This window comes from Schistocerca gregaria, chromosome 8 (genome assembly GCF_023897955.1).
Source record: "Schistocerca gregaria isolate iqSchGreg1 chromosome 8, iqSchGreg1.2, whole genome shotgun sequence".
Classification (NCBI taxonomy): Eukaryota; Metazoa; Arthropoda; class Insecta; order Orthoptera; family Acrididae; genus Schistocerca; species Schistocerca gregaria.
Window position 1 is genome coordinate 197,231,552 of NC_064927.1, and position 26,242 is coordinate 197,257,793.

A 26,242-nucleotide genomic window follows, 5' to 3' on the forward strand; every position below is an offset into this window, starting at 1 on the left:
AGAATTCCTGTTAGAGACAGCAGATAATTCATTATCAAATAACTCATTTATATTGAAAACACAGAGTACGTGGATATAGATGAAAAAAATCAATCTGCTAAAAGAAGAAAATGTATGGCTATATCACGCAGATGCTTAACGTCAAGTACTAAGATAAAATTTTCACCCTGAACATCAATGCGAAGACAGCACTAGAAGAAAACATTAGAAACCACATTCAGATTACACTAAAACATTACAGATTAAAATCCCTATTCTTACCATGCCAAATTTGGACACTAATACCAGAGTCAAATCTGAAAATTTATGTGCAAAAGAAACAATTGCAGAAAGGGACCAGGGACCAGAGAGAGAGAGAGAGAGAGAGAGAGAGAGAGAGAGAGAGAGAGAGAGAGAGAGAGAGATGATACTTCCAAGGAAGATCGTAGGAAAGAAAAAAGTGACAGCTGATGAGTTTACACAACACTTGTGATAAAACAAGCAATGATTTAGAAATAATTTAGAAGTAAAGAAGGTAAACTCATTGGGACACAAGACTGAAAACTATGCAAAAACACACACATACACAACCTACATGGCTACAATGTGTTAGACGGATGCTCTGTGCCAGGTTGACAACTGTGACCTGGTGGCTGGCTGATTAGGCGGACAGTGAGTTCTGCAGTCAAAGCAGTCTTGAATGGTGCTACAGAGCACTGCACAAGTCCTGCACAACAATGTTGGCTGGAGGCTGGTAATGCATGGGCATCATAAGGGAGAGAAGGAAAACATAGGGAAAGATATGGATGAACAATAAGAGAAATGTAATGCAGATGCAAAATATGATACAATGAAAAGGACAGATGATATGAGGTTTAGAAGAAAGGGGAGTCACTTGCTCTTACTGTATCACAATTATATTTCAACTACAATAAAGAACACTGGCTTTGAAGGATACATTAAGAGAATGGAATTCGTAAGAGTTGTAGAAAACTACTGACTTACCAGCAAAACAAACAAACAAGTCCCATGGGGGAAAGGAGATCATAATCAAGATTTAGGGAAGTGCGGGGTCAATAAAAAAAAAGAGAGGTTCAGACCAAAAATAGTGAGTGCGGTAGATGCATCCTATGAGAAAGCAATAGAAAAGAAAGAGTATCCTACGAAGAAAGGTGTCCAACAGAGAGTCATACAATGAATGAATACTGAGTAAAAAGGAAAGAACTTAGGAACTGAAGGTAATTATGTAATGGCAACCCACAGTGTCCTTTTTAACCAGATACTTTAGGATTGAACCATTACTTAGTGAAAGGCCACGGAGGGATTTGCACACATCCGCTGTCCATGTTCTTTCAAGTTTTAGAAAGAGATGAAAATCAGGTGGACCACATCGAGACTGTATGGCGAAAAATCAATGACGATGAACCCAGGCAATGGATTGTTGCAGATTTCGCAGCACTTGTGAGGAGTTTGGCACTGTCATGCTGAAGGAGAGGGTGGTCCATACGTGTATGGTGTATGAAATCTTCAAATTCAAAACTCGATTACAGCACAGTGTTTCTCATGCACCGAGGAGTATAAGGAGATTAGTAATTAACGTCCCAACAACAACAATATCACTAGAGATACAGCCCAAGCACGGATTAGGGAAGGATGAGAAAGGTAAATGCCTGTGCCCTTTTGAAGGAGCCATCCTGTCATTTGGCAATTTAGGGAAATCATGGAAACCCAAAATCAGGACAGCCGGACACTGGTTTGAGCTGTTGTCCTCTTGAATGCGAATACAGTATGCTGACCACTGTGCTACACAGCTTGATTCATCCACCAACAAAGTTACGTTATTCAACTTATGTTATACGCTAGAATTTGGAGCCCTCTAGTGGCAGAGGGCTGCAAATAAATATGTAGACATGAAGAATAAATATGTAGAATGTTAACCGAAAAAGTAGAAATTCATCGAATTTACATTTTAACTGTCTGATATCCTAAAAGATGAGTGACAGTAAATGTACAGAGAAAGTGTTGAGCAGTAAACAGGTATATAAACAAGGTGTTGAACGATGTACTTCAGCATTAAGCAACAACATATAGCCCTAGTCCACCCCCCACCCCAGCCTGCCGACTGATTTGAGAAGTAAATTCCTAAATGTGACACACAGTTAGTTGGTGATAGAAGCTGTTTCCTTATGAAACAAGTGTGTTTGTGAAGAAATACTTGACACAACACTACAATACAATATCATCTCTTTTGTCTGGTTAGAGGCATATAATAAACACAACAGGCCTAGGAACTATTGCTGAGCAGATTAAGAACACATCTGCACCTTCAGATGTCATTAGTTCTGATAACATTTTGTTGCCTAACAGTTTTCATGTTTTCAGTTGATATCCCTCACTGAATCAAGGCCAGGTATCTTCTGTTCACAAATATTGCTAGTAACTGAAGTACAATTTTAACAACTGTTAAGGTAGAAAACTACATCACAAATTTTTGTATTCCACATGAACATTTTTTTAGACATTACACAGCCACAAAAAGTGCAACACTCTCAAGGGTAAGGTCATTTTATTGATAAGTGATGTGCCATGTAGGAGTGTATGACAACAAATTCAGACCAAATGAAACATTCATGTCACAGAAAAGGGTGCCCAAACAGCCACATCAGTACACAGTGTACTCCTTTTTGGCAGCAACACGGAATAGTATTCTTGGATGGGAATGATCATAAAAGTGCCCAACGGCTTTCTGCAACAGAATGTCTTAAGCAGCTTGTGCCCTTTGTTGTTATTCAGCAATGGCACTTGTAGGCCACTGAGCCTGGTAAGTTCCTTCTTTATCATGCTCCATACATGATTAGCTGGTGAGAGATCTGGTTACTGTACAACAGGAAGAGTATGTTGCACAGTAGCAGCACCCATATGTGGACTTGCACAGTACTGTTGAAAATTCTCATCACCTTCCGTCAAAGAAATTACAGTACCATGCAGATAACAGCCTGTGCAATGTAGTGGGCACTGGTTACTTTACTCTGCCAAAATACAAAATGTGACAGTGTGCGGTAACTGCCAGCCCCCTACAAAATGAAGCCAGCGAAGGGACCTGTGTGTCATCAGCAAATACACTCTGCAATAGGTAGCTCACCAGGTCTATGCCACACCCATGTGCGTCAATCACTTGCATACAAATAAAAACAGCTCTCATCACTCAGGACATTCCAGTCTCCAGTTAACTCTTTCACAACACCGGATTAGCCATTCTTGGCACTGGCATGATGTCAACAGTAGCCCTAGCCAGAGACACATGTGATCTTAATCCTGCTGCAAGAAAATGGTTGCCTGTGGTCCTTGATCACACAGCAGGTGCATGTGCCTGGATTTTGTACCTCTATGACATTTAGCTGGCCACTGCTTCTCACAAAATGTGTTGCTATTGATATATGTCTGTACTACAATGACGTTAAGAAACTGATCTGCAGGATGCCACCAATAATGTGTGTCCAACATGTGCTTCAATACTTCAATACATCTATCTGGCATCTTGCAGGTCCACAATGAGACCACACTTAAATGACTGGAGCTGTTCTAAAGAGTACATACTCACTGGTGGGGCATGGTTGTACCATAAAATGAATGTTCCAAACACTGATCACCTCTAAACTCAGCACAGTTACTGCCTGCAGAGTCAAAACAGGTGGTGCACAGACATGTCTCCTGAGTCCCATCTGATCATTGACATCTGTGATGAATGACTAATACTACAAACTCTCACAGTATGCACATTTTATACCCTTGTGTCACTGAACACAGTACTTGACAGTATTTCATCCCCCACCCCCCTCTAAAGGCAGTGTACTTAATCAATAATACACTTTAATAGTCACTAAAACAACAATCAAATGCCATACTGCGCCTGTCTGTCAAACCGGGCATATTTACATTACCCAGCCACAGTAGTTACACAAACATGTATATCAACTAGACCCATATACATAGTGTTAAGGAGTCAACACCTACCTCCACCACTGCGGTATACACGAAAACTTTCTGTTGCAGGCAGAGGTGTTGCAGGTAAAAGTGGTGCATCACTTGTAGAGGATGCAGCACCCACTCCCAGCAGCAGGCCAGACACTGAAGATGCAATGTCTGAACGGTTGCTACTGGATGGCTGTTGATTATTCTGTTGCTGCTGGCTGCCAATGGACGAGGATGTGCTAGCAGGTGTCATCACAGCTGGTGCACTGTTGCTCCCTGACGGACCACCAGAAGTACCAGGCAATGCATGTTTTCGAGGGCGTCCCACCCTCCTCTTTGCAGGTACTGGAGCTGGGGTATTAGAGCTGTCACTTCCACTCCTGCAACAATAATACTGTCAATACTGATGTGAACAATTATGTTACAGAAAATATATTCTTGTATGTTCAGCCGTGCTGAAAATTCTTTTCTTGTGCACAATATTGTAATGACTGGCCACATTATAAGATAATATTTTTCTTCTCTTTGCATTGCATATGCTGTATTGCTTACATGTAGGTGAGGTATTTGAACTATGATGCCAGGATGTGCAAGAAATGTGCTAGCAACTGTGTCACCTGAGCATAGCTCATAAAATGAATAAGGATAACATTGAACCTTTTGAGTCAGTCAGTGAGGCACAATCAAAATGATTCAATTGACAGTGCACTGCCTATAAAACATAGGCATCTGGGTTTGAGCTCTTGCCTGGCAAGTAATTTTAACATTACCTTTAACCAATGTAACATATACTCTGCAAAAATACATGGATTTCTCAAGAACAACAGTGAGGGTGCGGAGATGCCAAATTCCTTGCCACATCCATTCTCCTCGCAGCTACAAGGCCCACTAGGAACCCTGTCTGTCTATAACGTGAAGAGCAAGAAGAGTTCTTGCTGTGGAAAGTGGTCTTCTCTGAGAGACACTACAACTGCTGTACAAACACACTAAGTTTCTTACCAATCTATCAGTGAAGTTCAGTGTGTAGTGATACATGTTGCATCAGTTTGTTAGTAATTGTTACCTAACTTTAGATTAGTTACTGTCTTCAGTTTAGATTTATGTAAATCTGTGCTCCACTGATTTTATGCACAAATTTTTCTCATTTCATGTCAGTAAATGCTGTGCACTCCTGTATCCAGTAACAAAATCTATGGATTTATCAGTGGTGATAAGGAAATAAAACCACTTATGCTAACATTGGTTTCCAACCCATTACCATGGAAGAGTTTGGGCAGTTGTGGAAATGGCAAATGGCTAATAGGATAACAACAACAACAGTTTTAGTAACAGCTTTCACGACAATGTGAACAACAACAGATCCTCGAACAATTAATAAAGAACGCTGGAATGTTCCAACAGCTGCAACCTTTCCTGCTGGACGAGGAAGAATGGGATTGTTCCCATAATCAATTGCTGCTGCATTTAAAAGCATGTAAGGTTGTGATGCTGCTCCACAGCACACATGCCATCTATCTACTAACCCAAAAACCATGTCAGTCCTTAGCCACTAATCCATCCTGAAACTTTATCTTTTTGAAATTTGTACTATTTCGCCACATTACTCTGAAGAAAAATGTAAGTTTAAAATTTTTCAATAAATACAAGCACAAAAATCATACTTATGCTGCCTGGTTGGCAGAACTTAATGTGTTGCCTTGTAAATATAATTCCAAGAGTGAAAATACGCACTCACTCGTCAGATCTACTGTAATGTTTTTCTCCAGAATCTGAGGCTGTTTAGAAGTGGTGCAGCCAGACAAATCTATAATTAATTAGGTTCTTAGGGTAGCAAAAGTACATGGGGTCTTCAGGGTAGCAAGAAATTTGTACCTTGAACAGGAATGGTCTTCATGAAACTCAGTCTCCATTCTCGTAAGTATTCATGAGACTGGAAGTCAGGCACTTCTAGCCAACAATGGTCTAAATTGGTAAAATCTTTTCTGGAGAAACTTTCAAGGTTAGGGGTTAAGAAACTCCACATAACTGTTGGATTCAGAAACTAAAACTTGAAAATGACATGCACAAAAACCCTGTTGGCTCATCATCAACAGATTCCACCCTCACATCAGTGGCAGGTGACCTCTACTATAGTGTAATAATGAATTACTCATGATCCACATTCTCAATGCACACTCCAGGAAACACGATGTTCATATTGTAGACTACGGTTCTGTTGAATGCAACAAACCAGCATCACACTGGTCATAAACATATACTTTATACCATGACCTGAGAGCTGGTTAAAGTAGCCGGTGATCATTTTTTTTTTTTTTTTTTTTTTTGTGATACACATGTCAGAAGCAAATGGTGGTAAGGAACACAAAAGAAGACAAATGGGCTACCTTGAGAGAACAAATGGTAAAAATAGAAGGAGGACACACAGGATGTGACAGAAATCCTTGGATAACACACAAGATGTTAAATCTAATTGAGGAAAGGAGAAAATATGAAAATGCAGGAAATCTAGAAGCCAAAAGGGAGTAAAAGAGGTTTAAAAATTGGCAGTGACAGGAAGCAAAAACTGGTAAAGTAGAAATAGCTAGACAACAAATGCAAGGCTGAAGAAGCATGCACGACTATATAAGAGAGAGGTGCTGACTACAGGTAAATTGAAAAGACCTTTGGAGGAGGAGGAGAGAGGATGCTGTATGGATACTAAGAGCTCAGATGGAAAGATCATACCAAGCAAAGAACGGAGGGCTTAAAGGTGGAAGGAATACACAGAAGGTCTATATAAGGAAAATAAATTTGAATACAATATTACAGAAAGGGAAGCAGAAGTAAATGAAGATGAGATGTGAGATACGACACTGCGAGAAAAATTGGACAGAGTTCAGAAAGACCCAAGTCGAAACAAGTCCCCCCAAAGAAGGCAATGTTCCTTCAGAATTACTGAAATGTTTGGGAGAGCTAGTCATGACAAAACTATTTCACTTTGTATTCAAAATATACCAGTCAGGCAAAATGTCCTCAGATTTCAATAAGAATGTAATAATTCCTATGCCAAAGAAGGCAACTGCTGACAGGTGTGAATATTATCAAACTGTAACTATAACAAGTCACGCTTCCAAAATACTGTCTTGAATTATTTACAGAGTAATGGAAAAGCTGATAGAAGCTGATCTTATGTACGGTCAGTTTGGATTTCAGATAAATGTAAGAACTAGCGAGGCTATAATGATGCTACAATTAATTTTAGAACATAGATGGAAGAAAGTCAAACCTGAGTTTATAGCAGTTGCAGATTGAGAGAAAGCTTTTGACAATGCTACTGTCTACAAGGAATATACTCTTTGAAATTCTGAAGGAAGCACAGTTGAAATACAGAAAGCAAAAAGAAATTTGCTACTTGTAATGAAATCAGATTGCAATTATAAAAGTCAAAAGGTGTGAAAGGAAAACAGTAGTTGAGAATGGATGAGACAGGGTTGTAGCCTCTCCCTGATGTTATTCAACTTGTACACTGAGCAAGCAGTAAATGGAACAAAGTAGAAATTTTGAAAGGGGAATTAATGTTCAGAGAGAAGGAATACAAACTCTGCAGTTTGCTGATGGAACTGTAATTCTCTCAGAAACTACCCAACACTTGCAAGAGCAGCTGAACAGAATTGAGGGCCATGGAATGTAGTCAAATCACATCAGGTGTGTTGACAGATTTAGATAAAGAAATCAGACACTAAGAGTAGTTGATGGTTTTTGCTATTTGGGCAGCACAATAGATGACATTGCCTGAAGTAGAGGATATAAAATTGTAGACTGGCAATAACTACAAAAGGTTCCCGAAAAAAGAAGGAAGAAAGGACGATTAATGCTTAACATCCCATTGGCAACAAGGTCATTAAAGATGGAACACATGTTTGGTTTAATGAAGGATGGGAAAGGAACTGACCATATCCTTTTTTAGAAACAATCTAGGCATTTTAAATATAAGTAAATGATGGAAATTGTAAATCTGGATGGTCAGATGCAGGACTGAATTGTTGTCTCTCGAAATGAGAGTCCAGTGTACTACCCAATGTGCTACCTTTCACTGTTTTTCTAAAAGAGAGAATTTATTAACATCATATACCAATTTAAGTGTTAAGAGTCTTTTCTGAAAGTGTCTGTATGAGGGGCAGCCTTCTATGGAAGTGAAATGTTAATGGCTGTCTGGGAAATGTCGTGATAAAGATGAATATCGAAAATTAGATGGGTATAATAAATAAATCAAGAGAAATGGGGAAAAAAGAAATTTGTAATACAACTTGACTCAAAGAAGGATTTTGTTGATAAGGCACAGTATTACAACACAGAAATTGTCAATTTGATAACGGAACTGTGAGGGGAGGGGGGTGCTGTTGTTGTTGGTTGGTTGGTTGGTTGATTTGTGGGTCGGGACAAAACAGTGGGTCATCTGTCCCTTCAGATTAGGGAAGGATGGGGAAGGAAGTCGGCTGTGCCTTTTCAAAGGAACCATCCCAGTATTTGCCTAAAGCGATTTAGATAAATCACGGAAAAGTTATCAGGATGGCTGGACGCAGGCTTGAAGCGTCATCCTCCCAAATGTGAATCCTGTGTGCTAACCAATGCGCCACCTCACTCAGTGGGGGAATTGAGGAGGGGGGATGATGGAGCTGTAAGTAGAAGCTGTAGGAAGAGACCAAGGTTTAAACACAGTAAGCAGGTTCAAGTGGATGTAAACTGCAGCAGTTATGCAGAGATGAAGAGCCTTGCACAGTATTAACAAGCATGCAGATCTGCATCGAACATGTCTTCAGACAGAAGACCACCACCACCACAACAGCAACAACAACAACTACCACCAAGAGCAACTACTATAGGACATTCCTTGTTGTGTAAATTACTTAAAAGTGTCTATCACAGCTCGCCTGCAGACAGGTGCAGGTTACCCTGCCGATGGGTCATTGTATAACTAATGAAAGATACCTCTTAATCTTCAGAAATTAATCCTGACATTATGAGCCAAAAGTGTGAAGTCTTCAAACGCGACATGAAATGTCCTGGCCACAGAAACGTGGAAGGAATTACTTGGCTATCTCTCTCTATAAATACCAGGAAATAAAATAAAATATCTTTGGCAGAAAGGTAAAAAGTTTGAGTGGATGACAGAATGTCAGCAAACTTTTGAGAAACTCATACTTTACTTACTACAAGCTCACATATGACCCCAAATGAAAGTTGTCACTAACAATAGATGCCTACAAAGATCGAAAGGCTAAGGTTCTATTGCGTAACACTCCACACGCATCTGAACAGCCTGTCACATTTGCTTCCAAATCACTGACCTCAACTCAAGTTAATCTCAACCAGATTGAGAGAGGAGCACTTGTTCATTTTTTGAATCAGAAGCTCCAATCCTCTCTCTATGGTATGAAGGTCCATCATATACCAGATTATCATTCACTACTTGCTTCCTGATAAAACAGCATTGGGCACAATTCCTCAGCCATTATCAGTGCTCAATTTACTACTGTCAAACAGTCCAATATGCAAATGTGAATTCCCTCTATCATTGGGGTATCACGAGTATGAAGGTGCTTTCCCAACACCATGTCTAATGGTCTGATGTCTTAGTAGAGATTGAGAGACATGCACATGCAGCAGAACCAGCTGCACCACCACAGGACTTCTTTCCATGGCTGCCTCCACAACACTAGTAGCAGTCCATCCACATCAGTTAATCACACTACCCATATGTGGTGCAAACAAACAGTAGCATCTCAAGTAGCTACCCTATCAGAAACTCACAGAATGTTTCTGCCACTGAAGATCCCCCACTTACCATATATCAGATGATAGTTTGCAATTTGTGTCTGGTCTGTTTTAGGACTGCTGCAAAAAGCAGCATCTCCCACCTTACCACAGAACCATTCCACCTAGCATGCAAATATTTAAAATGCACATAAAAAAAGCAGTGTCATCTCTCAACAAAGAGGACACAATAACCTGCTTCTTGCCATCTTACAGAACAATTTCAATCAAAGGAAAGTCACTGGAGGAGCTTCTCTATGACTAGCACCATCACACGGTAATGGATTTGATGTACCAGCAGTACATACTTTACTGGTGCCCCCATTACAGTGGCAGAACAGAGGTATGAACTCATCATTCACCACTGCTGAGAAACTGTCCTTGCTACTGGCCACTCTTCTACCAAGGAAAGGGATGTTTATTGCCATACTGGCCATCTTGGGGGGTGTGGAGGGAGGATTCTTGAAGCCTGTTAAATGCCGTAAAATGGCAGTTCACAGGATTTCTGGCAAGAAGCATCTAGCTGGAGATACATGCCGCAGTGGATCATTTACTGATACCGCTGATATCAAATAGGCTGATCCTATGTTATGAAAGAGACCAATATTGGCAGAATCATCAAAAAGAACCAGCTGTTCACAGCTGGATCAGAAGTTTCTGTAACTTCAATCACAGCACTACTAGGACAATGGAGTGTTGCAACAGTGTACAAATGTTGGACTTTCAATTAAACTGTTTATATGAGTGCTGTCAATGAACTTTGTGTTTACAGACTAGAATGGAAACTTTTCTGGACCATTTTCTTGCTGCCCAGATCACTCCAGTAACTTTTCATTTCTTTGTCAATAAGTGCTTCATGTTGCTATGTTTATCAAGGGAATCTATGGTTTTATTAATGGTTGTGGCACTATATTTTGAAATACCTGTTGGAAACTACTGTAGGAAATAATCCAAAGCTGAAGTTCAACAATCCAAGGGCACCTGGTAAGTAGTGTCAGAGAGAAAATCAACATTACAATCTCCACAAACAATTATTCTCCTGGTATGGCTGCATAACCTTATTAAAACCATTCTACATGCTTTGTGAAGGTCAAGACCAGCAAACTGTCCTATCATTAGCTTACATATTTCCTGATCTATGATTGTAGCACAGTACTCAAGAAGGAGTTATCAGTATTCATTAGCCTGAAGAGGGCGAGACATGTATAGTCATGCGTGCTTTCCTCTTATTGGTTAAACAGTAATATGGTATTAGCTCCTACTGTAATGTCTCTGAATGATATTCTGATAAGAACAACACACATGCTGACATGTCACCTGCCCTTCCATTTTCTTGTATGGACATTGAAAGTTAATCCTACTCACTCGTAAGATTTCTGAAATTTTCATGAGTGTTCTTTAAGACCCAGTTTTCTTCAGGATACAGTTATTTACTGAGTTAGTTAACTCCTTGTTCCACAGAGCATTTGCATGATAAATTGTAATGATGTGGAATGATTCAGTTTACAGTATATAGCTGTGCAAGTAACCTCTTACCATAAACAGTAATATGCAAACCTTGCTGCATATGATGATGCTGCAAAGTACAGGATGATTAGCCAACCACACCCACATGAGAACCCCCCCCCTTTCTCCCCTTTTGAATGAGTCTAAAGATATGCATTAAAAAGTATCGCAGAACATTTGATCCTGGTCCTATTGTACAGCACAAAGGTTGATGCAATCTTCACAATGATGTGAAGAGGGAAGGTAGGTTAGAGGTTAGCTTTTAACACCCCATTGAGGATGAGGTCCTTGGAGATGCTGCACAAGCTAGGATTAGAGAAGAATGCGGAAGGAAATCAGCCACACCCTTTCGAAGGAATGATTCTGGCATTTGCCTTAAGTGATTTAATGCGATAATGGAATCCCTAAATCTGTATGGCCAGGCAGGGATTTGAACTGCAGTTCAGTATCTTGCACTATGTCACCTCATTTAGTACAACTGCGAAAAGCGATCTCTGCAGTGCTCCTAATCTAATACTTAACTGTGAAAGGACATGCTGAAAAGTAATGCCCCCGAATTTTTTATGAGAAAACTCTTAAAGCTTTTTATATAAAACAATCATTATTAACATTCTACATATTTATTATTCATGCCTGTATATTTGCAGCCCTCTTCCACTAGAGGAATCCAAATTCTAGTATGTAACATTGCAGTATGTAATGTAACTATGTCAGTGCTTGTGTAACAGCATGCTGTAATCAAGTTTTGAATTCTACAAGTTCGTCCGCACATGGAGCACTCTTTCCTTCAGCATGACAATGCCAGAATACACATAAGAACTGTGACATCTGCAACAATCTGATGTTTCCTGTTCACTGTCATCAATCATCCTCCAGACAGTCTGATCATCATCCTCCTCCTCCTCCTCCTCTTCTTCGGTAGTGCTAGAGCCCTTGGCTTCAACAATCTTTCTCCACATTTCTTAGTTGTTTGCAGCTCTTTTCCACCCCAAGACTCCCATACTGGTGAGATCCACTATCATCAATTCATCTTCTTCTAAGTCTCCATTTTCGCCTAGCTGAATGGATCACACCTTTCATCATTTTCTTTGGAATTCTGTCCTCTACCATTCTCTCCACATGTACTAGCTGTTGTATTCACTGTGATTTCACAAATTTTACTATGTCCCTATCTTGCATTAACACTTCTCATTTGGCATTGTAGCATATTCTCCAGCTTTCTTCATCCCTTATGCACCATAGATTTTGTGTCGCACTTTCCGCTCCAAGGTTCTTAGTGCATTTTTGTCATGTTCTGTCAACATCCGTACCTATGACCCGTATGTGTAACTGGGCGGCCCCATCCAATTTTCGTCTGCTTCCAAAATTTAAAGAGCACCTTCAAGGACTTCATTTTGATAGTGATAAAGCGGCGCAAGCATATGTGAGGTTGTGGCTCCATCAACAAAGTCCAACATTTTACCATGGTGGTAGCACCAAACTGGTCTCTTGTTGGGAGAAACAATGTTCATCACCAGGGCGACTTATGTTGAGAAATAAATATGTGGGCATGAAGTATAAAGAAGTACAATGCTAATAATGTTTGTGTTATTTGAAAAGCTGTAAGAGTTTTCACATACAAAATTTGGAGTCATTCCTTTTCAGGACGCCCTTGTATAATTGAGGCTGGAGTACACTCTGTAGTGTACACAACCTACTGAATCATAGGTAACATTACTGATCTCTGCAATTTGTTTAAAAATACCAGTTACAATAGCTGTGTACCAGTTCTGATGTTCCCTTTGTATATCTAGTACCTAGTAATAAGAAAGAGCTTAGGTCTTCTAAAAACTTTCCTTTTCATCCTATGTTTGCACATTACGCTCTATACTATAAGAATTGTTAAATGCAGAGCACAAATAAACACAGTGCTAGGAATAAACAGACTCACCAGGTAGCAAGTAAGCAATATATGTTATGAGAATTTACTTAAGAATTGATAGTCATTCCAGAGTAAATTAAACAACAAAAATAAGACAAAAGGGCCAATTATTTAACGAAGCCACATACTGCAGATGATTAGGTTTCAAAGTGGTGTAAAGATTGGCAACTTGGTTTAAATGGTCAGAAATGCAAAACAGCGCACTTCACAAGTTTTCCTTATATATATACCTATCCTTTTCCCCCCTAAGGTAAGTCTTTCTGCTCCCGGGATTGGAATGACTCCTAACCCTCTCCCTTAAAACCCACATCCTTTCATCTTTCCTTTTCCTTCCCTCTTTCCTGACAAAGCAGCCGCCGGTTGCGAAAGCTCGAAATTCTGTGTGTGTGTTTGTGTGTTTTATTCATTGTGCCTATCTACCGGCGCTTTCCCGCTTGGTAAGTCTTGGAATCTTTGTTTTTAATATATTTTTCCCATGTGGGAGTTTCTTTCTATTATATATATATTCTTCGACCTAAATACCAATGAAACTGCAGCCAACCAGCTCATACAAATTCCTGGATGTAACACTTCGTAGGGAAATTAAATGGAATTATCACATAGGCTCAGTCATAGGTAAAGCAGGCGGTAGACTTCAGTTTATGGGTAGAATATGTGGGAAGTTCAATGAGTCTACAAAGGAGATTGCTTAAAAATCACTTGTGCGACTCATTCTAGAATATTCTCAAATGTGTGGGATCCTTACCAAATAGGACTAACAGGGGATATAAAATGTATAAAGAGAAGTACAGCTTGAATGGTCACAGGTATGTTTGACTCACGGAGGAGAGTCGCAGAGGCCGTCACAGACATACTGAAGAAACTGAACTGGTAGACTCTTAAAAATAGACATAAACAATCCTGAGAAAGTCTACTAATAAAGTTTGAAGAAAAGGCTTTCAATTATGATTCTACAAATACACTGCAACCTACTATGTATTGCTCACTTAGGGACCATGAGGATAAGATTAAACAATTACAACATACACATAATGGATACAATGGCATGCACACTCTGCCATGCACATCAAAGTGGTTTGCTGAGTATGCATACAAATGTAGACATGTGCAACGTAAAAATCATCTAAGCCAAAGAAAGCAAAAGAAAAGAAATTATCGAAAGAAATAAGGCAACTATTGATGAATTACAGAAACTATCTGGAAATATACGGGAGACATTGTGAGAAAATACAATATATAGAAAGCAGCATTAATTCTTTTTGCAGATGACACTAGTATTGTAATCAATTCAAAAATATAGCAACAGGAGAAATGGTCAATAATGTCGTTAATAGTGATGAATTGACTTGTTTTATGAAAATGATCTCACTCTCAATTGACACAGCATATTCAGTTCCGTAAATCTAGAGGTACTACACCAATGACAAGTGTAACTCTTGGTGAGGAAATAATAACTAGACACAGACTCCAAAATTATTAAATGCTTATATTAATGAGACTTTAAACTGGAAATAATACACTTTCAAACTTCTCACATAACTTAGTTTAACCATGTTTGCATTCTCAAGCACTGCAGATCTTGGGGAGCAACAAATTAGCAAGCTGACATATTTTGAGTATTTACATTCAACAATGTGATATACTGGGGTAACTCATCTTTCGGAAAAAGTCTTCATTGCTCAAAAACATACTGTAAGAATAACTTCTGGTGGTCACTTATGATCATCTTGCTTAAGGAGTTGGGGATTCTAACTACTGCTTCACAGTTTATTTACTCCCTCATGTAGTCTGTTGTAAATAAACGACTGCAGAGCAAACGGAACAACGATGTGCATAATTAAAATACCAGAAGAAGAAATGACTTTCATAACTCCACATTAAGGTTGTTCTTCAACACAAAATAAGATTCATAATGCAGCAACCAAGATTTATGATCACATATCCAGTGACATAAAATGTCTGGCAGACAGCAAAATGTGGATCTAAAATAACTCATTCTACATCACTGCAATTAATTGTACAAATTATCTATTGAACATGAAACTAACTAATTAGCAGACTAACCAACAAGGAAAATATGGTAAGAGAAGCAACTGAAAACAATAAGAATACAAAGATAACAAAATAATCTTAACTTGGGTAGACATTAGATTCATGTCAGGATGGCAGACGACATAGTAACTATCAACAGAGAGAGAACTATAAAAACATTTTATGAGTTCTATAATGTTTGTATAGTTCTTAAGATGAATCCACAAGATAGAGATATATGACATTTAGAAAGTAATGAAGGTACAATCAGTTGATATGTGGCATAGTAATGAAGGTGCAATCAGTTGAAATGTGGCATACTGAAATCTGGACATCACAAGCAATGTATCACACAGAATGAGATTTTCACTCTACAGCGGAGTGTGCGCTGATATGAAACTTCCTGGCAGACTAAAACTGTGTGCCCGACCGAGACTCGAACTCGGGACCTTTGCCTTTCGCGGGCAAGTGCTCTACCAAAGTGGATGGTAGAGCACTTGCCCGCGAAAGGCAAAGGTCCAGAGTTCGAGTCTCAGTCGGGCACACAGTTTTAATCTGCCAGGAAGTTTCAATGTATCACACCACTATTCAACAAATGCAATGGCAAATGACGCAATAATGTCTTACATAGTAGAGTGTCAATCATCCGAAGTAATTGGGGGAACAGAGATGTTCAGATAACTAGTTTATTCAGACAATAAAATCATACACTTTATTTACTAATAAACACTAAATATATTTATAACACGAATCTCTTTTATTATTACAAGGGCAAGTACAATAAGAATGTATGTAGTGCAGACAAATACACAAAAAATATGTAATACATATGCAATTTGTATCTACAGTACATATGTACAGAATTAATGCTTAAAAAGAAAACCCTAATTTTGGTCTGTCTAAATACGTATCTGATACTGACTGCTTTTATCTTGAGCTTCCATCATCACAGCAGTAAATGCTTCAGAGGCAGCAAGTATATTTACATCTTCATTTTCTGGACCAGACCTGCTGTAACATGCTGACAAGCGGCAGCTTCATCAGTGACGAGGTTTACAATCGCTATGACAATTTTGAGCACTTCACTTCAGACGTATCCCATCACACTCAAAATTTTATCCCAGTCTTTCTTAAACTTCTGTTTCTTTTACACTATTCCACACTGCTCTGATCAAATCATTATTTTTATGATTTATTAACAAACTTTTTTCTCCCTTCTCTTTTACGAATAATGTGCATAATAATTCTTCCGTACAATCATTTATAGGTCTCAGTAACAATAACACGTTGGTTCATAGGATGGAATGATGGGGTTATGCTACATGGAAAAAGAACCTGTTCTTTTCATTTAAGATGTCACATGATGGATGAGTTGGTGCATTGTCAAAAAGCAGTGATGTTTTCTCCCTTTTGTCATTCTTTAACTGATAAGCATTCATGGGAGGTGCATGAACTTCCATAAACCATTATGTGAAAGTTGTACTACCCATCCAGGTATCTTTTGTTAGCTGTAAACAATGAACACTGACAATTAGTGGCCTTAGTATAAGCTGAATCAGTAACATAATTCTTGCTTATTTTAGGACCAGGTGTTGCAAATTCAAAACATGAAGCAAAAGTTTTCCTTGCCAAAGCTTTCTAATTGAGCCCAGTTTCATCAGCATAATGTTCTTCTTTCAATACATCTCCAAGTTTGTAATGCTTTAATTGTACTTGCTTTCAAATTCAATGGACCTCTAAGGTTTCAATTAGTTTGAATGGGACTAGAGACCAGAGACAGCTTCTCCTTGTGAGGTGTTTTATGTAAACCACTTGTAAACAGCATCATCCAGATTCATGTTCGAAGCAAACTTCATAGTTACACGGCTTGTTGATCCATCGATACATGTAATATCTGTGATGCTTGTCCTTTGTTTTTCATATCCATAAATATTGACTTACAAAGATTTTAGCTGTAAGATAGCATGGATGTCGATTTATCTTCCTCTAACCTTTTATTAATCTCGTACTTATTTCTCATAAATAGGCCAACACATTTATGTTTACACATTTTATATCACAAGTTTAGTTTACATGGCAAAGTGGACACAATTATCATGACAGAGGGCAAACAGTTACTACTGTCTGCAACTCAGCATTTTTGCAGGGTAGATGGGGGGTGGTGGTAGTGAGGGCAGCAAGACTGAAGCGGAGGGGAAGGGCAGCACACGTGAGTGAGTAACAGGAAGTTCGGTTAAGTGGTTGTTTAGATAACTGAAACCCTACAGTACTTTTAGGGCAGCTATATTGGCACAGGTGATAAAATAGATGAAATACATAGATACATAACAATATACGAATATATTCTTGTCACATATGGTATTATAATCGTGATGTCTATTTTTACGTACATGCTAATGCTTCCTCCTGGAGGGTCTGGTTTCCTGAAGGCAGCTGCTGCAGCTTTTCTGGTGAACAGTACAGCAGTACGACGATTCACGCCAGAAGGTGATGCACTCATCTGCGACTGGTCTGATGTAGACATCTTCACAGGAGTTACTGGAGGAGTGTTGTTTGATGTGTCTGTTAGGACAATATAAGTACATCTGAGCACAGACGTACAATCAGTGGTTCACATCCTCACTTGGCTCAACACTAAGCAAATAAACAAATTTCTAGGTACACATTTTCTTCTCTTTGTTTCTTGGAAAAACACTGGCACAACTTTGCAAGTGTCACTATCTGATTTATTTACTATGTTGGCTGGGAGTAACAAGCTACAAATGCCAAGAGAAAGTATAACTGGAAAGTGGAAGGAAGGAAGCAAGATTATGGTTTAATATCTGTCAATGACAAAGCACAAGCTCGTATCTTATAGTGATGGGAAAGGACATTGGGCAAATCCTTTTCAAAGGAACTATCCCAACATTTGTCTTGGACATTTTAGGGAAACAATGGAAAACCTAAAGTCTTGAGGGTGAGATGATGGACTGAACCTGCCTTCTCGAATGTGAGTCCAGTTCCTTTATCTACTTCAACCTGGTGAGTGGAAATTTGTATGGTGACTGAAGAATATAAGGAACATTTGCAAAAACATTCTTGAACAAGCTGACAACTTTGAAAGACTGTCACAAATAAAGCTTTCAGCCAGTAAGGCCTTCTCACACACGCGCGCGCGCACACACACACACACACACACACACACACACACACACACACACACAGACACACACACATTCACAAGCGTGCACATGTGCCTGGAAATACAACTCACACACATGACTCCAATCTCAGGCAACTGAAGCCACACTGTGAGCAGCAGCATCAGTGCATGATGGGAGTGTTGACTAGGTGGGGGTAAGGAGGAGGCTGGGGTGGGGAGGGGGAGGGATAGTAGGGTAGGGGTGGTAGACAATGAAGCACTGTTGGGAAGCATGCGGGGACAATGTGGAGAGAAGATAAGGCAGCTATGTGCAGTCAGGAGGTTATATGGAGGGCAGAAGAGAGGTGGGTAGGGGGGTAGCGGAAAAAGAGATAAGTAAAAAGACAAGATGCAATGTTGGCATGAGGGCTGTGTAGCGCTGGAATGGGGAACAGGCAAGGGTCTGGATGGGTAAGGACAATGACTAATGTAGGTTGAGGACAGGAGGGTTATGGGAACATAAGATATATTGCAGGAAAGTTCCCACCTGTACAATTCAGAAACGAACGGTAGGAAGGATCTATGTAGCACAGGCTGTGAAGCAATCACTCAAATAAAGGATGTCATGTTTGGCAGCATGCTCGGCAACAGGGTGGTCTACTTGTTTCTTGGACACAGTTCATCAGTGGTCATTCATGTTGACAGCCAGCTTGTTGGTTGTCACGACCACATTAAATGCAGCACAGTGGTTGCAGCTTAGCTTGTTGATCACATGACTGGTTTCACAGGTTGCCCTGCTTTGATGGGATAGATGATGTTCATACCACAATGCATTGCTGCTGCTCTCTGCACCAAAGGTGGATATGCCAGCTATTAGGTATGTGGTCAAATGTTCTGGCTGTTCAGTGCACATACTCATGAGAATGTTGATGAACTTGTAGATAGACAAAAATATCGGGTATTATAAAAATGATGTAGGAATGTTTGATGAAACTGATGTCAACACTTTGTTCAGAATTACTGAACTGCACACCTATTTGGACACTGATTCTCTAATAAGTTTTTGGAAGGGAAAAAATGCAATGTGAGTAATGAATATTGTTTACAAAATTGACATCAGCCCAGCCACAATAATAATGCAGAATTTTTGTTTAAAGGTAGCTACCAGAAATTTCAGATTTAAAAATTTATCTTCAGGATGACCCCTCCAGGCTTTTTCGTTGGGATCACATTTTGTGGTGTGATAATGTGGCATCGAAAAACCTGCATTTGGATGGTCAGATGGGGATAGGAATCATTGTCCACTCGAATGTGAGTCCAGTGTTTTAACCACCTTGCTCAGTAACATTTTAATACTATTAAATAGTATAAAAAGGCAGATGAAATTGTCATGTAATAATAATTTGATTTTTTTACCTTATTGTTCATTTGTGCTTATTTGATTCCAGAAATGCACTCTCATCTCAGGTAACAATTAACAGCTAAAAAAACTTTTTCTGTAAGAAGAAACAGAGAAAAGGTGGGAAGAAGCTTAATTTGAAGTGAACTACTAATTATACAAGGTGCATTTTTTAAGTAGGTAAAAAAAGAGATGCTAAGATATCTCAATAATTTTATTTTTACATGAAAGCCTGTACCTTAATTTCCTGTTCTACATAATTTCCGTCAATATTGAGGCACTTGTCATAATGTTGTACCAGTTTTTGAATACCCTCCTTAGAGAAGTCTGCCACCTGACTTGTTTTGATGAGGGAGTTTGCGACTATATAATAGGTGACATATATGGGTGTATCTTTTGACTGCACTGCATTAGAAATTTCAATGTTTTACACCGCCAAGGGACCATAGACCTCAGTATGTGACATAAACTTCAACTTGATATGTCAACTTGTTCGTGAGAAAATGGGTTTCTAACAGTTGGACAGACGGACAACAAAGTGATCCCATATGAGTCCAGTTTTTACAGTTTGAGGTACACAACCCTCAAAAAGGAATACGGCCACACACAAACACATGGGGAGCCAACAGAAAACTTTAATCCCCCCCCAAACACACATACACACAGAGGTAGTTTGTTAAAGAAAGTGAAAACAGAAATTAAATAAACATGTATAGTAAACAGTTCAGACAAGTTTGATTCAGAAAAATAACATGAGCACATTTAAATACTGTCCTCCAATTTATACAGTCATGCACACACCAACACTTATTTCATACACAGCACATATGTCTTAAGCATATCTTCAATGAGACCATATAGCACCTTCCATTACTTTTCCTCATTTTGTTTCACATCTTGCCACTGTGACTTCGTATGTCTCTCTATGGCCCTTCAATAAACACATTTTGCAGCTAATGAAAATAATATTTCCTCCCAACACTGATAAAAACATCTTTAACAAGAACTAATAGCAAATATCTGCTGAAATAATGAGCAGATAGAGAAACAAGATCAATGGAAAAACTTTCAGTTATTCTTGCATTGGACAAGAAATTAATGTTTTCTTTGTTTTGCATTTGCATTTTTAGACAGTTAGTTTACACTATTCTGACAGTTAGTTTATACCATTATCTGCAGACAATACAGATCAAAAGATTTTTCTAATGACTAGATATGGAAATCAGATTTAGTGTATTTCTGTATTGTTACATAGTGCACTGAAATTAATAAAATGGCCAAGTGAATCTTCTACACAGAGCTGCCCAACATATAGGGAACAACATTAACAGTGCACCGACACACGAACTAAACTGAAAATTTCATGTCAATGACAGATACTCAACAACTGAAATGAAAACATGACAGCATAATATCTGTAACAGTTATACGGTTAACAGTAAATGTAAATTAAATGGTTGCTCAGTGAAATATAAGGTTCCTATATCACTGAAAAGTCCACAACATATTAAAAAAGGATATTTACTTTTAAAAAGATACAAAGAAGAACTGCAGGATACCAATCATGTGAGGGATGATGCACACAGTGATAAATATATCACCATGAAAGGCCCAAAAAGCCTGTAAACTGTTGTTGCTACAGTGTAAGATATACATATCAATCATTGTTTTATCTGTAACGGGAGTGGTATCCTGAGCCTCCTCCTTAGCCTGAGCAATTTCAAAATTTAAAATTAATACTTTTAACAACTGCTCAGAATAAACAAAAGTTGTTATAAAAGCATAAAGACTACACTCTTTGTCAACTGTTGCTAAATATGATGATATGTTTTATTACGAATGAGGTGATGGACATATGGCGGAATGAGCAAAGGAAAATGGAGCACCTGGAGAGAATTTGTCCCAACTCCGTAAAGTGCAGCACGAACTCCACATGGAGTCACCAGGGTTTGAACAGGGGACCTCTGCTGTGGAGGTCGAGCACTCTAGGCACTACACTGCAGAGCAGCCCAAGAGACAAAAATGTTAGATATATTGAAACATAATAATGCAAAAGTCAGGCCATAAACAGTATTGTGAGGGTATTCTCTAGTTTCACTCTGCTGGCACACACAAAACTATCAGATCAGTTCTGTACATAGTATCATTCAGCACATTTCTGCATAATTTTCATAGGAAAAGACACTTTTATCACATACTGTTCCCCTAGATGATCAGTAACTCTACAGGAGTTAAAACTGGACAACGTTAAATACCGCATGGTGAAAGAAGCAGAGACTTTTATACAAAATCTGTACAAAAATGGACAAAGTGGAACTTATAATTATAATCGCATAAAAAGCACTTTTTAGTAACTGCAAATTTCCTCTAAATTACAAACTGCAATATTAAAAACATAATAAGAACAATTATTATAATCATATACAGTGACTTAATAATGAGTTAATGGTGAAAGCGAAACATGTTACAACTGAATTAACAAATACGTACATTGAATTGGTTCTATTTCTCTACATTTTTTTGCACCTATGTGCAAACACGTTCCTCCACACACACACACACACACACACACACACACACACACACACACACACACAAACTTTTGTTTACACCTCCACCATCACCATTTAACAGGACCATTCCTCTTTATTTTTGACTTCTGAAATTCTCTTATAGTTGAATCATAAAAAGAGGTATGAATGCCGAATTCACAAATTTAGATTAATAACTGAAAGGAATTTACTACAGTTGTATTTATATTTAACTGCATGTATTGCATATAGCAGAAGATCATTCAGTGTATGTAAATAACGAAAGCCCTGTGTTATACTTTCTGAGCAGAATCTATAGAATATGTAATACGAAGTATCGATATGCAAATTTTAAACAGCTGAAAACTCAGGCTGGAAGAACAGTTATATGATGAAAAGGACAGATTGCTACTCACCACACAGAGGAGATGCTGAGGCGTAGACACGGACAGCAAAAAGACTGCTATACATTTCACACACACACACACACACACACACAAGCAGTTTCTCTTGGCTGCAAGGCAGTCTGGCCTCAGCAGCTATGTATGTATGAGTTGTGTTTATGTGAAAGTGTGGATGTTTTCTACTTTAGAAGAAGGCCTTTCGGCCAAAAGCTCAAATGTATATCAGTCTTTTTGTTAGGCCTGCCTGCGACTCCGATCCTCCTCTATATGGTGAATATCAAGTCATCCTTTCATAATACTGTCGCCATACACAAAATTAACAAATTTCATACTATGTAGGAACTAATTTTTAAAACAAGTGGCAAATGTGCTTCCACTGCTGACAATGATTAATGAACCTCAAATTATTTCTTAACTGCATAGTTGGCTTTCTGAAAGGTTTTCATGATATGCTGACTGCTTTAGTAATTGCTTTCTGTGCTAAGCTCCAGAGCATTTTCCAGGATATCGTGGAATTTTTTCAAATTTGTGATGTAAGTAATTGTAGTGAAAGATCCTGCCAGGATGCAGCACCAAAAGGAGAAACGTAGCTAGTGAAAGGGGGCAAGTCAATGGGAATGTACATTACTGGAGAACCATGCAATAAACCCAATGCTTACTAGGTGGGATGTTAAATGTAGAACAGTCTTGGAGAAGATTTGAATACAGAATCAGCAGAGTGAAGCAGTGCAAGATGTTGACTGATGACAATAGTTTTTAGTAGTTCTAGTTTTTGGAAGTTTAGGGTTTTTGTTTCACAGAGTTCAATAAAATTAAGATACAGGAAGTGGGAAATAAGCAAAAATGTAAAAATGCTATGGTGTATTGTTGATATGATGTTTACGGACAGTTGACACAACAGGGTGCAGAATAATATACAAAACAGACCTGTATTCCAGATATGATACATAATCAAAACTTTCGTGCAGTCCATGAACCTAATACCTGAAAAGACAGTGGTGACAATAACTTTGTAGTATTTTTCTGTGTAGGCATCCATATACAAAAAATACAGAGATATGACTAAAGGAAGAAGGCACATGAAGACCAGGAAATAAGCATAATTTAAGGATAACCTGGAGACTTTATGGAAATAATTCCATGCAAGAATTCACACAGGAGACAATATAATTATTGGAAAGATATGTCAATTTAAATTTGCATAGATACAAGACAACAATGAGAGCTCATCTCAGCTTGGCAACAACTGCTTCTCATCAATATTAAATCCGAGGTGATAATTGCCACTACCATCATAGGAACAATTACACATATTAAAATATTAACATGGAGCTAGGAATTGGCGAAATAACTGTTGTGAACATCTAGACGCCATTTGGCATGTACGTGTATTAAAAACTCATGACGATTCTACGGTGCTCTTAGAAGACTTCACCAACCATGATCGACTATGGAAATACAAATGTAAACACTGAAAATGGGAACACACTGGTTAACTGGTCTGAAAAACACAACTTCCATCTAGTTCTTAGTACTGAAGATCAGTGCAGTGTACATTCTGTTCTGGAACCTGGAAAACAGATCACAACACTGATTTATGTTTTGTGTTCTCCAATAACTAGGGCCAGTCATTACCAATACCAAGGAATGTACTGTAAACTTCTTGTACAATCAACATCATCCAGTGCTTTTCAAAATAGGCACAAGCGTACTTGTCATAAGATCATTTCCCAGATCTCAATGGAACTTTAAAAGAGCTGACAGGTTCACAGGAGCTGTGCTGTGCATAACAAAGGAATGTATCCCACGAGGCTTCCACAAGGAAAACACACCTAGACGGTTGGAATAGTGTGACATTCTACACAAAAGTTTTGTGACAACAGTAACTGAAATAGCTGACAAACTCCAGAAGAGTATCAATCCAGCTCACCATATACAATGGACTGAAACTGATGAGGCCTCAGATATCTGCACCTCAAGCAGAAATGCCTGTCTTTTCTAAGAAATCTTATATATGCCAAGCCACAAGACTGCACAAAGGAGGCTGTTACTCCCAAGCAAATAGCAAGTAAAATTGTGTCCACCTCTAGAACTCCTCAGATTCGATCATATTCACTTAAGGTCCAAAAGCAATTGAAGGCTCTTGAAGTAGCCTGTGAATATCTGAGTTGGGATACTCTAAACCATTCATCAGTGAGGAAATCACAGCTCTCAAAGAACTGAAAGGAGCAAGGGCACCTAATTTTGATGGCATTACATGGTAAGTATTCAGTATAGATAATGATACTATGGTATGACTGATCTCAGAAAGTTTGACATATTTCATAAAAATCATTACAATTGATTCTTGAGTCAATTTTGGAACCTGTGTATTTCATTAAAGGTGTGTAAAGGTTCTTGTACATTCTCAACAAGTTCTGCAGTAATTCTGCTTTTGGTGTGAAGAAATTTTTTTTTATATCTTTTTTTATAGCCACAATGTTGTACCTCTTCTTTCTTGACCTTGTCGCTTAGCATTTGAAATAATGGTCTCTTCTTCTTAGAACTGTTTAATGAAAAGGACCAAACTTAAATTTCTTTAATTTGCAATTGTATTACTGCTATAAGTACTGCTGCGATATTTTACAATAACATCTGTCATTTTCATGATAAGATAACTTTTGTATACCACTCAGAAAGATTTTTGGAGTAGCAACTTCATTAATGATCTCAAAAATAGCTCAAATAGTGTAATATAGAAGTCATAAGATTTCATCTACAAATACACCTTTAATGAATAAATCTCTACAATATAATATAGAGTAATGTACTATCTCCATAATTATTCTTAGATACGGAAAATTTATGTTCAAGGCACAGCAAATTTAATATTCTATAAAAGCGAAAGTATGTGTCTAATTCCAGATTGTTATTTTATTTTTATTTTTAGCATTTGTTAGGATTAATTGCATAAATTTAGACATCAGCCTAAGTAGGCATTGTACATTTAAATGATACATTATAGCATCCATTCAGAATTCCTAATCCACAGTGGGAAGTATGTAAGGAAGTGTGTAAGAAAGGCTAACAGCACTCTGTATTGATATTCTCCAAACTGGTAACATGGCACACGATTTGAAAAAGAGGAAAATTATAGCCATCATAAAACAAGGTCAACCAAATAACAAATGGCAAAGCTAAGGACCCACTGCTTTCCTTAGCACAGTATACAAACTTTTGGAAAGAATACTGTGTAATAGAATCAGTCACAAATTTTTTCAAAACCTGTCAGCTGAAAAGGCAGGATTCTATCTGAACCGCAGCTGCACCAACAACATTTTCTCAATAACAACTTTTTACTAAAGTGGAATATTGAAACAAACAAAAGACCTCAAATTTGTTTATAGATCAAGTGACTTATGATACTGCTTGGAGGGAAGTGGTAATATTCTAAACTTTTATAAGTCATATCACTGGAAATTTCTTCAGTGCTGCATTAAGCAATGAAAACTACTAACTTCTAATGGGCAGTCACATGAGCCATTGAACAGGTCTTAATAATGGCTTTCCACAAGAATCTGTGCTATCTCCTCTTCCATTTTTGTT

The 26,242-nt window shown here is 38.3% G+C and overlaps 1 protein-coding gene across 5 annotated transcripts in view; it reads right to left on the reverse strand.

Moving 5' to 3' along the window:
* LOC126283944 (peregrin) overlaps positions 1 to 26,242 on the reverse strand; it is a 242,985-nt gene that overhangs the window by 44,727 nt on the left and 172,016 nt on the right. For all 5 annotated transcript variants that reach the window (XM_049982350.1, XM_049982348.1, XM_049982346.1 and 2 more), the window contains 2 exons: positions 17,593 to 17,764; positions 3,994 to 4,331 (listed from right to left, as the gene is read on the reverse strand). In XM_049982350.1, coding sequence (XP_049838307.1) covers positions 3,994 to 4,331; positions 17,593 to 17,764 — 510 coding nt within the window. The remainder of the gene's footprint in view (positions 1 to 3,993; positions 4,332 to 17,592; positions 17,765 to 26,242) is intronic.